Genomic DNA, 16,767 nt, shown 5'->3' with positions numbered 1-16,767 from the left:
CGACTTCGGCTCAGGTCATGATCTTGCAGTCTGTGAGTTCGGGCCCCACGTCGGGCTCTGTACTGACAGCTCAGAGCCTGGAGCCTGCCTTGGATTCTATGGCTCCCCCTCTCTCTCTACCCCTACCCCGCTCATGCTCTCTCTGTCAAAAATAAATAAACATTAAAAAAAAAAAAAAAAAAAAGAGTACAGTGACCACCAGTAGTCCCTTTCTTCCTGGTGCCAGGGACATTGCATCAGGCACCTTGCCACCCCAGGGGATCACTAAACTCTACCTTCTCTGTGTATCTCTCAGAGAGTGAGGAGCAAATGGGACAAGAAAACGGAGGCTTATGATTCCATGCCAGGAGTCAATACGTATCTGGCCCATGATGAGAGGGACACATGAGCACATCACCGTGCCACCTACCTGAACCTTATCTTAGCTTCCATCCTTTTGAAAAGGATAGCGCCAAGGGCAAAAGTAGGAGGGAAGGGCAGTTTAGGTAAGGACCTTGAATTTAGGAAGAGGGCACTGAGGCTCAATACCTGGCTTAGACATTTTGCAGAAATGACTTCTGGGACCAGAGTTGAACAGAGTTTTTTTCTTTCTAACTTGAATTTACTCTTTTGTAAATATGGACCTTCAGCAGTTCACATATTGCCATTCCCCAATGCCTAAGAGCACTTAGGGGTAAAATACTACCTCAGACCATACCTGGAAAGCCACCACACAACTGGAGCTGCAGAAGCTATAGATAGTTCCATTGGACATGGCTAGGTGATACTGAGGGATTGCTGAGGTTTTACAACTATGACATGAAACCTGGACACCTTGGCAACAACAACAAAAAAAAACCAATGAATAAGCTACATAGATGAACACATGATCCAAAAGGGTATTAGGGGGATTAAAAAATATTCAGTAGTATACAAAACCAAAATCAAGCAACCTTACAATAATCTGTAAAGCTAACTCTAACTAATCTCAGTTAAATTTCACTTACACAAAAACTAACTTGGAACTTACAAGTGTGGTTTTTATTTCTTTCTTTTCACATATGGAACTACAAAATAAATGCCTCAACCAAACCAGTGAAAAACTATTTTCACTTACAAATCAGTTCTTTGAAACTAAACTTTGGGTCTTTATTTAACCACACAGATAAATTCAACTTGTAACAAAATGAAACAAAAGCAGCTACATTGTTCTTTAATAGTTACTAAATCTATAAATTTATCAAATGTAAACATTACCTGAAGAAATAACTGTCTTAACTCTATAAGCAGATAAGCAATTAATAGAGCAGAAAAGTTCGGTTTTTCCTGAGTCATTGGTAGTCTCAATCATTTCTGCTGAAGGCCTCAATGATTTCCCCAAGGCGTATGGAGGAGTTTGGGCTGAATTCTACCAAGAAAATAAAATAACATTTAGATACCTAGCACAAACACACACGTCGTTTAAGAAAAGAAAAAAGAAAAACTAACTATAAAGATTGCCTTTGATTGAAATATCTGAGCTCAGAGGACTATGAGGCCACTCTAACTATAGATTTTTCGGGAAGTTGGGATGTGAGAAAAATAAGTTCTTTCAGACAATAATGAAATGTAAACTGAAGAAAATGAGTAACTACACTCACATACATTAACAACAAAACACATTAAAGGTAATGAATTTGGTATTTGTTATACACTTTTCTCATTAAAAATAATCTAAGATGAACAGGTAATCCATGAACCAAAGGGCCATCCTCAATAGTCTTGGACATCAATCTATAAGACTGTCTACCACCTTTAAGGTTACATAATCAATAAGACTCTTTAGCAGGAGGAAACAGAAATGATGCTTAATGTAAATTAGGAGATCTTACAGAACTACCTGTTTTTTAAGCTGAGTTTTACACTAAAATGTATCTGTAACTTTACTCATATTTTAAGAAACAATAATTACGATGGCTACCATTTATACAAATTACCAATATTATTACTTAATTCAGTGCTTACCAGGAGCCAGGCCCTATACTAAATACTCTGTATTTAACTTATATATACTGTATCATGGAATCCTTCAAACAACATATTGAAATACTTTTAAAAATTATATTAACAAGAAGTTTAAATTAATTTTAATTCGGGGCGCCTGGGTGGCTCAGTCGGTTAAGCGGCTGACTTCGGCTCAGGTCATGATCTCGCAGTCCGTGAGTTCAAGCCCCGTGTCGGGCTCTGTGCTGACAGCTCAGAGCCTGGAGCCTGTTTCGGATTCTGTGTCTCCCTCTCTCTCTGCCCCTCCCCTGTTCATGCTCTATCTCTCTCTGTCTCAAAAATAAATAAATGTTAAAAAAAAAAAATTTATAAAAAAATTAATTAATTAATTAATTAATTTTAATTCAATTAACAAATAAACAGAAAAGTGGGAGATTAAACATTTCATCTCGCTCCAAAGATCCAGGCTAACCATTACACTATACTGTCATTGACACAACATAATCTCTCAACAAGAAATTATATGGGGAATTAAACAGTAGGAAAATACAAATTGTTGGGACTGCAAGCTGGTGCAGCCACTCTGGAAAACAGGATGGAGGTTCCTCAAAAAACTAAAAATAGAACTACCCTACGACCCAGCAATTGCACTACTAGGCATTTATCCACGGGACACAGGTGTGCTGTTTCTGAGGGACACATGCACCCCAATGTTTATAGCAGCACTATCGACAATAGCCAAAGTATGGAAAGAGCCTAAATGTCCATCAATGGATGAATGGATAAAGAAGATGTGATATATATATATATATATATATATATATATATATATATATATATATCTCACACACAATGGAGTATAACGCGGCAATCAAAAAGAATGAAATCTTGCCATTTGCAACTACGTGGCTGGAACCGGAGGGTATTATGCTAAGTGAAATTAGCCAGTCAGAGAAAGACAAATATCATATGACTTCACTCATGAAGACTTTAAGAGACAAAACAGATGAACATAAGGAAAGGGAAACAAAATAATATAAAAACAGGGAGGGGGACAAAGCCTAAGAGACTCATAAATATAAAGAACACACAGAGGGTACTGGAGGGGTTGTGGGAAGGGGGATGGGCTAAATGGGTAAGGGGCATTAAGGAATCTACTCCTGAAATCACTGTTGCACTATATGCTAATTTGGATGTAAATTTTTAAAAATTAAATTTATTAAATTTATTAAATTAATAAATAAATAAAAATCTTTGCCAAAAAAGAAAAGAAAATATAAATTGTGAAGTTTCACTATATAATCTTCCTGGGGAAAGAGGAATATCACTTATACAGTTGACAGAGTATAATACCAGCAACAAAATTAGAAACAACAGATTTTTGGATCACATATATAAAAAAAACACGGATTTTATTCTTGTGAAAACAGTAACCAAAATGCCAAAAGTGGTAACTCCTTGAAAAGGGATACTTCTCACAGATCAATGTCCAACACCAACTACTTGGAAGAATTAAAAATAAATCAAACTTGCTAACTGAAAAAATTTAATCATTTATGCTTTTTTAGAAAAATAACTTTTTAAAGACTTCATTCAGTAATAATTAACATAAATATCTATTTAGTAACCAAATGAATCTATTATTCATTACAACAAATAAAAATTAGGTAAAGTAGTAGAATAAAGCATGTTGCCAAAATAATTACAATTCATCCCAAAACACATTTAAAAAAAAATATTTTCTAGGGGTGCCTGGGTGGCTCGGTTGGTTGAGCGTCCAACTCTTGGTTTCCGCTCAGGGCATGATCTCATGGTTCATGGGATGATCAAGCTCCACATGGGGCTATGCACTGACAGTGCAGAGCCTGCTTAGGACTCTCTTTCTCTCTCTCTCTCTCTCTCTCTCTCTCTCTCTCTCTCTCTCTCTCCCTGTCTCTCTTCCCCTCCCTGGCTCTCTCTCTCTCTCAAAATAAATAAACATTAAAAAAAATTTTTTTTAAATACGTATTGTTTTTTCCTAAAAGGAAAAAGAGGAAGATATGCTTTAGATCTACTGATTTTTAATATCTTATGCCTGTTGGCCACAGTTTATTTAAAATAATATGGAGCTTTCTCCACTTACCAATATATCATAAAACATTTCTGACTCACAGAAAATCATGAAAGTACATTAGTGTATCATTTCACTATAGTCAACACACCACCAGGACCTATCCCATTTTTCTGCAGGGGAAATCATACCCCAAAACCAATTGATGGGAAGAGCCCACTCGTTTATTTTAACCTCATCCCTGCACAGCCATCCTGGAAGGAGTGACGGACGGGCCTTTATACCTGCTTATATGCTGTGACGCTTGTTGAACTAAACACCTTCTGGGACCGGCAAGGTCCAGAGCTGCTGTAGCAGTAGCCCCCACAGTTCTCACAACAGTTCATGGTGAGGTTGTTGGCGGAGTGAAATTTTGAGAAACAGGCATCACTACAAAGACCATGTACCACATTTTGATATTTAACTTCAAATCGGATCTAGGAAATAAAACACACACACACATCCAAAATAAGTAAAGCCAATTAAAAATCTCTGATCTCTGGTCATGGCAGGTTTGCTGAAGAAGACCACCAGCCTTGTGGGATTGGCTGTCAGAGTCCACACAAGAGGCTAGGAATATTGTACACAAAGATTCTTGATGTTCTTGGGGCGCGTGGGTGGCTCAGTCGGTTGAGCACCCGACTTCGGCTCAAGTCACGATCTCGCAGTCCGTGAGTTCGGGCCCCGCGTCAGGCTCTGTGCTGACAGCTCAGCCTGGAGCCTGCTTCGGATTCTGTGTCTCCCTCTCTCTGTCTGCCCCTCCCCCACTCATGCATGCCCTCTCTCTCTCTTTCTCTCTCTCTCTGTCAAAAATAAACATCAAAAAAAATTAAAAAAAAAAACATTCTTGATGTTCTTGAGCAAATGCCTAAAAATGCAGCATATAGAAAGTATACAGAACAGATTACAAATGAAAAGTTGAGTATGGTTAAAGGGGAACCAGATGTTAAGAAATTAGAAGACCAACTGCAGGATGGCCAACTAGTAGAGGTGATTTTTCAGGCTGAAATGAACCAAGTCTGGCAAGAAAACTTTAGAGTGGAAACCATGGGAGCCTTTAATGGAAGAGCCTCCTGCCAACCAATGGAAATGGCCAATATAATCATCACTAAATGACTAGCGTGTTGATGGGAAACTGATATAATTAATATTCTGTAATATTAAAAATGTTTCCTTATTATTGATACCTTATAAACAAGAAAACTAATACAGAACATACTTAGAGTTGTTAAAACTGATGACTGTGGTAACAGGGATTGGTGAATCCATATTTGATATGTAAAGCATTCATGTAAATTATTTCAAAGATGGTTTTTTTGTTTTGTTTTTTTAACAGAGAGGTTGTGCAAATATCTGAAAGTTAATTGGAAAAATTCCTACAGATTTTTAATGCAGAGGCCATCACTGAAATGTGAAGTATTTTTAGTAGTGTCTTCAACACGTCATTTAATGTTTTTTATCCTGAAAAAAATAGGAAAGGTACTTAATTATTATTATTGTGTAGATAAATTTATAAATCACTTAAGTGAAGTACTAAGAGTAAAAACCATCAAATTATAGTTGTACAGCTGAGGAAACTGATTTGGTATTTGAAAGAAAGACTTCTTATTTATAGTGGTAATTGTAAAAACATTTTTTTTGTCTCATTTAAAGAAGTTAGCTTTCTGTTGCTTAGCCTTTTGTTTTCTTGATCAACCAAAGTACATCAAGGTAGAGATAGAATTTATATAAAAGAAGAGATATAAAGAGTTCCTAAAGTTTATCGGACTTATGAATAGGCTTATATTCAAAACATCTTAGTCACACATGGGTTGTAACTTCAAAGTAGAATCACCAGGTGGTTTCCACTAAGTTTCCAATATGAGTGCAGTTGGGTATCAAACTGAAGATAAATGCTATCGCAGGAAAGAAACAGTTGGCATAAATTACTTTTAATGTGTCCTCACCCTTTCTTCCTAGACCCTATCATTTCTAAATACCTAAATTGGTATTTTTTAACTTCAAGACAGTACTCTTTTGTGTTTGTACGCATATGTGTGCGTTTTGCTATTCCTTGTGTTTTGCTATCCCTGACTCAATTCAGAATTTTTAGAATGAGAAAAATTTTTTCCCCAATATATTTCTCCCCTACAATGCTATAAATTGAATGGTAAATAAATATTAAATGAAAAAAAATCTCTGATCTCTGAGCAGAATCCCAGGAAAGGTACAATGTAACTTACATCAGCATTCTTCTGACACATGCTGCACTTGGTTGAAATGCTGTTAGTATATATGGTAACAACAGGCTTCTTCTTTAGCTCATAAGAAGAAAGGCATGATTGGCTGCAGAAATCTTTGCTAGAATTTTCAAAACGGGTCGTGATCACATCCTTTGGATTTAAAATGTCTCTAAAAATAAATAACAAAAGGCAAAATGAAATATGTTCTTCATAATTGTAATTTCTTCCTCTTTGTGAGCTAAAATAACTATGTTTACTAAGGGCAGCTATTGCATGCTAGAAAATGGCTGGCCAGGGATAAGACATCTGAAAACCTGGGCTTGATGATTAGTTCTGTTAGTTAGCTGAGTGACAATGAGTGAGGTAATTACTCTCTCAATTTCCTCATGTAGAAAATGGGTTTATGATACCTAATTTACAGATGTGTTGAGGGAAAATTATATTTAAAATATATTCAGCCAGATGTTCATGACAAAAGCCGTGAGGCTTCCAGCTCCAACCAAGTTTCATCCACTGGAGCCAATGGAAGAAGTGGCCATCCCTCAAGTCCTGACCACAAAACCCTTGTCCTCTTACTAGCCAGCAGCTGCTAAGAGTAGGAACAGCAGAGACAAAGAATGACATGTCTGTTTGGTTTTTAATTTAAATGCAAGATTTGGGAAACAGATGAACTACCAAAGATTAATATAAAAAATAAGCATGATATATAAAACTGAACTATAACTGAAGAGATCAAAGAAACAGAGGACAAAAGAACTATTAAGGTTTGGTAGCAGAGGACAGATGGAAATAAGAATAAGACAGAAAGAACACAAATAACTGAGTCATTCTGTAAGATTCCTCAAGTTATTTTGTAAGAGCCCATTGATGCAATACGCACTAACGGTAAAAACAAAGCTGAGTATTGCCATTTTCTGACAAGTATAAAAAAACTAAAGGAAATGGTCAGTAATCAGAAGCACTAGTATAAGCCACGAAGAATATAATGGCAATAATATTATATACAGTAATGTGTACTGAGTAATTGCTATGTACCAGACATCATTCTCTTTACTCAAATTATCCAACTTAATCTTCACAAAAATTCTGTGAGATAAGTATTATTATAATTGCCATTTTACAGATGAGGAGACCAAATCGGAAAGGTTAAATAACTTGTCAAAGTCACAAGCTGGTAAGCAATGAAGCCAGAATACAAATTCTAGGCAGTCTGATTCTACATTCAGTGGTTCATCATTCCACTCTTCTGCCTCCCATCCTGTGCCTTTATTATACAAAACTGTTTCACAGTAAACTATTTACGAATAACAATAACAACAAAGTACTTTCATTTTCTAAAACTCACCTAACCTTAAAAATAGGACAGTGAATCTTGGAAACCAAGTGGATATGCTTACACACGGATGAAGTTATTAATTTTGAATAGTGATTTTTCTACTAAAAACAAAGCAATAAAGAATGTTATTTAATAATGTGAATCTGCCAGTGGTATAATATACATATATGTAAACCAAAGTGAATGACTTTTTAATGGAAATCTGTGCACATGAATATAAATGCATTCTAAACCTTATGCATCCAAATGAATCTTACACCTTAACTTTAATCTTAGAAAAACCATACATCTTCCAAAAAACATGGCTCCAACATTCTTCTACTTTATCCTTTATTTACAATAACTCTAAGAACAACTTTTCAAAGTTATAGTCAAATATCATGCTTAACAGTATGACTCAGTTTAATCGTCTACGGTAGTCAACTGATAAGGCATCAAGCAACTTCTGACAATTTGTAAAAATCAAACCCATGGTTTAAAGATAGATTTGTCACCTATCTTGGTCTAAAGGAAAGTTTCATAGGCTCTGAACGTAATGCCAAATCAAGAGAGCAAAAAAATTTTTGAAAAGGAGCAGTGCTGTGGTAGAACATCTCTGACAAGAGTAACTATTTTAAAAAAATATGCATTTAGATGTATAACTTGTGCTGTGTTCTTTAAAATTTAGTTCACTTTATTTTGATATTTGATATGTTGAAACGGAGTATCTAAAAACAGAAAACTAAACTTACCCTTCTAGATCAGTTTCATGAGAATGCTATAGAAGAGTTTAAGTAAGGTATTAGAATGGCATTTTAGAACAAAACTAAATTTGAATATTTATGTAAAATATTTTTAAATTCCTCTGTCCTTTTAGTTGGAGATTTTCATTTTAACATGATCTACTGTTAGATACTTAAGGGCAACACCCCAAACAGATAAAGAAACTGTCGTAGATCTCCAAAGACAAAATAGGGGCCTAGAAATAATATGTTAAGATACATAATGTGCTAAGCCCTAGGCTAACATTGTCTCATTAAAATCTGAGGAAGTAGATACTATTTACCAATGAAGAAACTGAGGCTTAAAAAAAATTAAACATCTAGCCCCAACATCATATAGTTAGTAAGGGATAGAGCATGATCTACACCATAAGCTCTTAACTTTTTTCACTCTACATTAACACTTCGGACAACACAATACATTCTTAGAACTATGTTACCACGGGAAGAGGCAGAACATGCCAAATTTTTCAAACATACTAAGGTAGAGAAAGAAGTTTATGTGGCTTTGTTACTATTTCTTCCTCTCTCTGCATCTATGTGTGACTATAAAGCAATAACTTCAAAGAACTTTTTTTAAGAAATAAACACATTATTTTGTGGCCATTTAGAGATTTTTTTTAATCTTCTAAAGAGTTAACTAACTTTTATATACTATTATAAGACCTAGGTTATAATATGCTATATACTTCAATAACTTTCAAGATAATAAATAATTGTGAATGGCTGTTGTCTATAGTCACAGGATATATGAGCAGCCCTGCAATTCCCACAAATGGTTTGTTATTTCTTTCCACAGTAAAATTTAAACTTAAAGAGACAGAAAACTAGTTAAGATGATACTTTTAACACCAAGTCTCTTGTTTAACATTACAAAGAATTTGCAAATTTCTCAGCTAAAAAGCTATTTCCATAGAAACGTGCTCAAGAGATTTAAAGTAGCAAGAGCATATTTGAACTAAACTAGATACACGCTAAAAAAGTAAAGTAAAAAGGGATGTAATTAAGAATTTTATACTTTGAGCAGTTTGTGCAGGTTTTCCTGGGAGGAGTTGGTACGCAGACAGGTGAAGGATATCCAGTGATGCACCGCGTGGAGCAAAAGAGCTGAGTAGATCCTGTCTTATGATATGCAGTTTGCCCTTTATAAAGCATTTTTTTACAACCAGAACAAAAAACCTGAATAGCTACGGCTGGAGCCGAAGGAAGCAATACATTTGGGCCAGATGACGCAAGAGAAAACTGAAAGCCTGGAGTCAACTGTTGGGCTATAAATACAAAATAAGGGGGGAAAAACAGTTTTAGTATCAACACAAACACATATACATTCTCCATTTTTTAAGACAAATTCTCAGTCTCCAAATCCAATTAAACACTCTAAAACAGGGAGTTTCAAACTTTTTTTTTTTTTTGGGGGGGGGGAGGTGTGGGTTCAAACTTTTTTATAACCCATAGTAACAACTATATTTTACATTATAACCCAGGAGACACATACATACATTTCTGTGTATGTTTATATGTGTAAAATTTAATAACTGAAACAGTTTTGCAAAATAATGTTTCCTTACTACATGCATCACATTCTAATACAATCTTATTCTATTCTCTCTCCCTCCCCCCCCCCACATACATACATGTATGTGTGTATGTGTGTGTGTGGGGGGGGGTGTGTATATATATATATATATATATATATATATACATATATATATATATGTATGTATGTATTTTTTTTTTAAGATTTTAAGTAATCTCTACACCCAATGTGGGGCTTGAACTCATAACCCTGAGATCAAGAGCCGCATGGTCTACTGACTGAGACAGCCAGGTACCCCTCAATTCCACTTTTTAAAATGCTAGTCAACACCACCTACCCAGTTTAAAAAGTACTGCTTTATCTTAAGGAAAAAAAGACTTCCATGAGGACGTGCTCTCCCTCAGTTCTACTAGTTAGAATATAACAATATTAATCATAATTAACTTACTTGGTCCTATTTCTTTCCTTTTTTTTCCTTTTTTAGATTTTATTTTTAAGTAATCTCTACACCCATTGTGGGACTCGAACTTACAACCCTGAGATCAAGAGTTCCATGCTCTACTGACTGAGTCAGCCAGGTGCCCCATATTCAGTTCTATTTCTTACCAAGAGGACTGTCACTGACTGAAAACACAGCACTAATTTTCAGTTCACTTTCTTGAGTTTTTGGCTTTGGGGCATGTCCATACTCCTTAAAGAAAAAGAAAAGAGAGAAATGAGTACAGTGTTAGTATTTAAATAAACTAGAAATTCAAGAAAAAAATAAGTCTGTCATATCTCTTCTACATTCTAATCATAATCACCTTCACAAATACCTCAAAAATCAAAATTTACAAGTTGTTAGAACAGATTTAAGCTTTACAAAAAGGACCTTTCAGAATCGGAAAATCTTTCATGACAGTTATTACTACTTTTCAAATGTAATATATAGGAGTCATATACAGCTACTTCAATGTTCAGCACTACCCTTACTTTAGTCTGTGTTTATAAGAAAATGATAAATAACATTAAATCTGAATGATGTAGAGTTTGGATCCAATTACAGATCTACAAACTGTCATATCTGTTAATGGCATAAAGACACAATGCAATCTGTTTGTTATACATAACATCATCACAGCCTAAATCAGATTTATTCTAATTATGTATTCTTTAAAATGCTTTAAGATGAAATATAATCATAAAACAAAGTTTTATTTTTTTACAAGACAAAATTCTAAAAATACATATATCAATTTTAAAAAAGATTTCTTTATTGAGATCACAACCATCCTACATTATGTTGTTGTAAAAACAGCCTTACATATTTCAAAATAAAAACTTAAGGGGCACCTGGGTGGCTCAGTCAGATAAACGTCCAACTTCAGCTCAGGTCACAATCTCACAGCTTGTGGGTTTGAGCCCCACATCAGGCTCTGTGTTGACAACTCAGAGCCTACTTCAGACTGTGTCTCCCTCTCGCTCTCTGCCCCTCCCCCACTGTGTTCTGTTTCTCTCAAAAATAAACATTAAAAAGTTAAAAAAAAAAAAAGTCTTACTTTTCTGAAACAATGGTGATAATAAATAGTAGTTGTATTTTAACATCCCAATACTTAGCAAAATAAATGATGGGTATGTCAGCTCCCAAAGCTACTTTTGGAACTGCTTTGGACTATTACATGCCAAAGACTAGGAACCACTGCATTAATTTACCACTTCCCATAGTGTACATTGTGGTGCCAAATGAGCTGCTGCCTATGAGTAGGAACTACAGTATCTTCTTTATAGGTGAGGAAAGTGAAGCTTAGAGATGGTTCAGCACTTTGTCCAAGGTCACAAAGATACTAAGTGCACAAACGGGAATCAAACCCAGGTCTATCTGTTTCAAAAGCCATGCTATCTTCCTCATAGATGGACAAATATAAAAAAATTACTATAATGAATTCAAACCCCAGCCCCCACCAGAAATTAAGCTCCCAACTCCTTTCACTCATAGCACCTGTCACAATATGTCACTTCTTATTTATTTGAGTGATAATTTGTTTGTCTAGCATCCTTCTTTACCCCAAATGTGCAAGACTGAAAGGACCATGGCCATCAAGAACAGGCACCATATCTGTTTTTCTGCCTCTGCACACTCAACATGTGGCACAGTTAACATAACCTAACAGAGAAGGCTCTGGGTTCTGACAGAAGCAGAAGCAGATGTGATCTTGACTCAAACACATTTTTTAATCTTTTCTAGTTTCAATTTCCTTATCTACAAAATATATTATCTAATCCACAGGGCCATGATGGAGGGATCAATGATTTAATACAGATGAAGTATGTAGCATGATCCCTTACAGATAAGCCAAAACTGAAGCATGATTTATACACAAAAATGCTAGCTTTTATTACTTTCGCAATTATAGCATTTAATAAATATTTGTTGAGGGGCACCTGGGTGGCCCAGTCAGTTGAGCATCCGACTTCGGCTCAGGTCATGATCACACGGTTCGTGGGTTCGAGCCCGGTTCGGGCTCTGTGCTGGTAGCTCGGAGCCTAGAGCCTACTTCGGATTCTGTGTGTGTGTGTGTGTGTGTGTGTGTGTGTGTGTGTGTCTGTCTGTCTGTCTGTCTGTCTCTCTCTCCCTGCCCTTCCACAGCTCACACTCTGTCTCTAAGAATAAACATTAAAAAATTTAAAAATTTTAAAAACTATAATAAATAAATAAATAAATAAATAAATAAATATTTGTTGAGGAGCACCTGAGTGGCTCAGTTGGTTGAGTGTCCAACTCTTGATTTCAGCTTAGGTCATGATCCCAGGGTTGTGGGATCAAGTCCTGCATCAGGCTCCGTGCTGAGCATGGAGCCTACTTAAGATTCTCTCTCTCTCTCCCCTTGCCCCTCTCCCCACTCTTTCTCTGAAAAACTAAATCAATCAATAGACAAATAAATAAATATTTCTTGAATGAATGAGTCCAAGTGGATAGTCTTACATATACTAAAATAATAATGTTTATTTATTGGCACTTGCATAAAAAAGAGAGGAAGTTAAAAGTACCTATATACACCCTCCTTCAAATTACCAAAAAGAACACTTAAGAATCAATATAAAATTAATTTGCCTTATCAACTCAATCTCTAATATTTTTCTAACATGCCTGTTAAATTTCCCCCGATTATTTCCTTTTACTTCACAAAGTAACTGTTCCAAACCATCACTGTTAAGTCACAACCATGCAAATGTCCAGCTCCCTGATGTTTAAATTTCACCAAGAAAAACAGAAACAAAGAACTCCCTCAACACTCTGATTCCCCCCCACCACCATGCCTACAAATTGATCAACAAACTGTCCTCCTATCTTCCAGGAAAAAGCAACCTTCTTACACGACTGACTAAAAACAGGCTTGCGTTTGGGATCCTGCTCCCTCTCCCATCTTTAAGCACTCCATAGTATCATGTACCTTCAGCCTCTCACCACCTCCATGCTGGTTTTCTCCTCTCAGGTTATAAGGAACCTATTTCTTAAGGAACTACTTACTACCCTCTTCTCTCCCCTTCCAATCAGTCAGTGAAAAAGTGCCTCATTCTTTCTCTACTTCTTTATTTTTCTTTTAAATGCTTATTTATTTTTGAGAAGAAGGGGCAGAGAGAGGTGGGGACAGAAGATCTGAAGCCAGCTCTGCGCTGACAGCAGAGAAGCCAGATGTGGGGCTCAAACTCACAAACCCATGAGACATAACCTATGCCGAAGTCAGACACTTAACTGACTGAGCCACCCAGGTGCCCCTTCCTTAATTTGATTCCCTCCTGAACCTAATGCTATCAGGCTACTGCTTCAACTGAAACTGTTGGCTGTTTTTTGTTTGTTTGTTTGTTTAAGTTTATTTATTTACTTAAGTAATCTCTACCCCCATCTGGGGCTAGAACTCACGACCCTGAGAATAAGTGTCACATGCTCTACTGACTGAGCCAGCCAGGCACCCTCAATTGAAACTGTTTTAAGATTAACCAATCACCTCACAGTTGCTTAACCCAATGAACACTTTTAGGTTTTATCTTACATGGCTTCTCAGATACATTTGACACTGCCAATGATTCCATTCATTGTCTTCTGGTTCTTACTTCAATTTATTACTATGTCTTTCTACCCTTCATTTATGTTCTTATATTCAACCCTAGGGGTATCAGAAGCCCCTAGAGGTCTTGTTAAGACATAGACTGTTGGGCTTCAACCCCAGTTTCTGACTCAGAAGGTCTACACCAGGGTCCAAGAATATACATTTCTTTTTTTTTTTTTTTTTTTTTTTAACGTTTTTTATTTATTTTTGGGACAGAGAGAGACAGAGCATGAACGGGGGAGGGGCAGAGAGAGAGGGAGACACAGAATCGGAAACAGGCTCCAGGCTCCGAGCCATCAGCCCAGAGCCTGACGCGGGGCTCGAACTCACAGACCGCGAGATCGTGAGATCGTGACCTGGCTGAAGTCGGTCGCTTAACCGACTGCGCCACCCAGGCGCCCCCCAAGAATATACATTTCTAACAAGTATCCAGGTAATGCTGAGGCTGCTGATTGCAGGAACTACTTTGAAGCCACTCTGAAGCCCTAAATTAATCCATTTCCTAGCTTTCTGACGTGAGCTCTACTCTCCTCTCTCTACATTTTTTCCCTGAACAATCTCATCCATATTCGTAACTTCAATTATCACCTATATGAGGTTACCAGATTTAGCAAATAAAAATATAAAAGCTTGGTTAAATTTGAATTTCGTATAAACAACAAATAGTTTTTAGTATAAGTATGTCCCAAGTATTGCATGCAACATACTTACAGTAAAAAATAATTACTGTTAACTTGAGAGTCAAATTTAACTGGGCATTCTATATTTTCTCTGGAAACACTACACCAAATTTCTAAATACCATCACTTCTTGGCCTTTTGGCTAAGATAAAGTGCAACTCTCTAAATACCATACCCATATATGCAAATGCCTCCCAGTGCAAATTACCAGTTGAATGTCCCACCAGCCCTTTAAACACAACAGATCCCAGGGCACCTGGGTGGCTCAGTCGGTTAAGCGTCCACTTCAGCTTAGGTCATGATCTTGCAGTTCATGAGTTCTAGCCCCATATCGGGCTCTGCGCTGACAGCTCAGAGCCTGGAGCCTGCTTTGGATTCTGTGTCTCCCTCTCTCTCTGCCCCATCCCTCCCCTGCTCATGCTCGCATCTCTCTCTCTCTCAAAAAAAAAAAAAGAAAAGAAAAAGAAAGAAAGAAAGAAAGAAAAAGAAAAAAACCATTAAAAATAAACACAACAGATCCCAAACGGTACTTATTACTTCCCCCCAATCCTGTTCCTAGCCCCTCAGTAAACTGTATCATCAAAAACTCAACTTACCGAGGACAGACACTTCTAAGTACTCTGGGACTCCTCCTTGACCCACATACCTCATATGCTATCTCTAGGTCTGATCAACCCTACCTAAATATCTCAAATTCATTCTCTTTTCTTCTCTTCTTTATTGTTGAACACTCAACCACTAAACATACCACATTCGCTCTCCTCTCCATGACTTGACACATGCTATTTTCTATGCCTGAAAACCTTAATTGTTACAACTCAAGTGCTACCTACCCCATGAAGCTGTTCTTTCCTCTCCAGACAGACTTCAGGGCTCCTTCCTCTATTCTCCCAATGTACCTTACACAATTTTTTTAGAGTAATTACATAAGACTGTGATTCTGTATCTGTACAGAGGTGGCACAAAGCAACAGAAAGAATACAAGTTTGGAAAAAAAAAAAAAAAAAAAAGAAAGAATACAAGTTTGAAGCCAGTTCCTATTCCAGTTCTGATGCTGCCTTTGAATTTGGCAAATTACTTAACTTCTCCTTTTCTCAGTTTCCTCATGTGTAAAATGGAGTAAAGATCTGCCCCTCATATGGTTGTAGAATTTAAGTGAGAATGCATACAGCATGCTTAACACAGCTTCTGATGAGGCACGCTCAATAAATAATTACCCCTTTTTCCTGTATCTTTATTCCTCCTTACACTATTAATTTCCTTGAGAGCAGAGGCCCTGTCTTTTCATCTTCTGAAAACTAAATAACTAACACAACTTAGCCTACAGTATCATGGTTAAGGGGTTGGGAATCTTGAACCAGACTGCTTGGGTTTACATTCTAGCTCAACCATTTACTAGTTGTGTGACATTTAACAAGTGACTACCTGTCTCAGCTTCTTTATGTGTAAAGCAGGGATAGTAATAGTATTTAATTCCTGGGTCCTGCTCATCAAATGGAGTAATACATGTACACCACTCATAACAATGTTAAACAAGTACTATGAATCACAGTTAGCAAGAATAAAAACTCAGTGAATGAATGACAGCTCGACTGTGACTTTAACATCCAGAACAGACTCTTAGTAGAGGTATTCCCCACCTTTCAAAAGTTCATGTAACTCCACTTTGCTTTCACAAAAGACCTAGGTCAGTTCCTGCATTTGCCAACCAAAAGAAATCTGAAGATTTTCACTTTTAAGAGAAAAGGCAAAAAGCGAAAAACAGCCTTCAGCTTTGTTTTGCAGAGAACAGTTACAGAGCAGTGTGCAGCGTGAGAAGCGAGAGTGGCACGACCGAGCTCCTTTCCCAAGAACCACACTCAGCATCTCAGCATCAACTTGATGCTGCTGTAGCTCTGAACTATGTAAGCATTGGTGCTTTCTCTTCATTTATTTTGTGCACCTGGGAGTAAGATGTGTCCTAAGGTATCAGAAAAGCCTAAGAGTGGTTAGTTTGGGGGGTCTAGGAATACTCAAAAATTTTTCCATATAAACCAATGGTAATCAATTCATTTTACACCATTTCAGCTTACAAAAGTTTTCATAGGAACAC

General features: G+C 36.7%; 1 protein-coding gene across 8 annotated transcripts in view; it reads right to left on the bottom strand.

Annotated features, from left to right (window-relative positions):
* ZMYM6 (zinc finger MYM-type containing 6) overlaps positions 1-16,767 on the bottom strand; it is a 42,355-nt gene that overhangs the window by 21,517 nt on the left and 4,071 nt on the right. For 6 of the 8 annotated variants that reach the window (XM_019429859.2, XM_019429855.2, XM_019429857.2 and 3 more), the window contains 6 exons: positions 10,514-10,598; positions 9,389-9,638; positions 6,274-6,442; positions 4,297-4,488; positions 1,237-1,387; positions 698-813 (listed from right to left, as the gene is read on the bottom strand). In XM_019429859.2, the coding sequence (XP_019285404.2) occupies positions 698-813; positions 1,237-1,387; positions 4,297-4,488; positions 6,274-6,442; positions 9,389-9,638; positions 10,514-10,598 (963 nt within the window). Of the gene's footprint in view, positions 1-697; positions 814-1,236; positions 1,388-4,296; positions 4,489-6,273; positions 6,443-7,618; positions 7,711-9,388; positions 9,639-10,513; positions 10,599-16,767 lie in introns of those variants that run through there. The other 2 variants (XM_019429863.2, XM_019429864.2) reach the window with 2 other exon arrangements.

Source organism: Panthera pardus, unplaced genomic scaffold (genome assembly GCF_024362965.1).
Source record: "Panthera pardus isolate Hobbes unplaced genomic scaffold, ASM2436296v1 HiC_scaffold_11, whole genome shotgun sequence".
NCBI lineage: Eukaryota > Metazoa > Chordata > Mammalia > Carnivora > Felidae > Panthera > Panthera pardus.
Note: the sequence above shows the minus strand (reverse complement) of the source record. Positions and strands in the feature narration are given on the sequence as shown.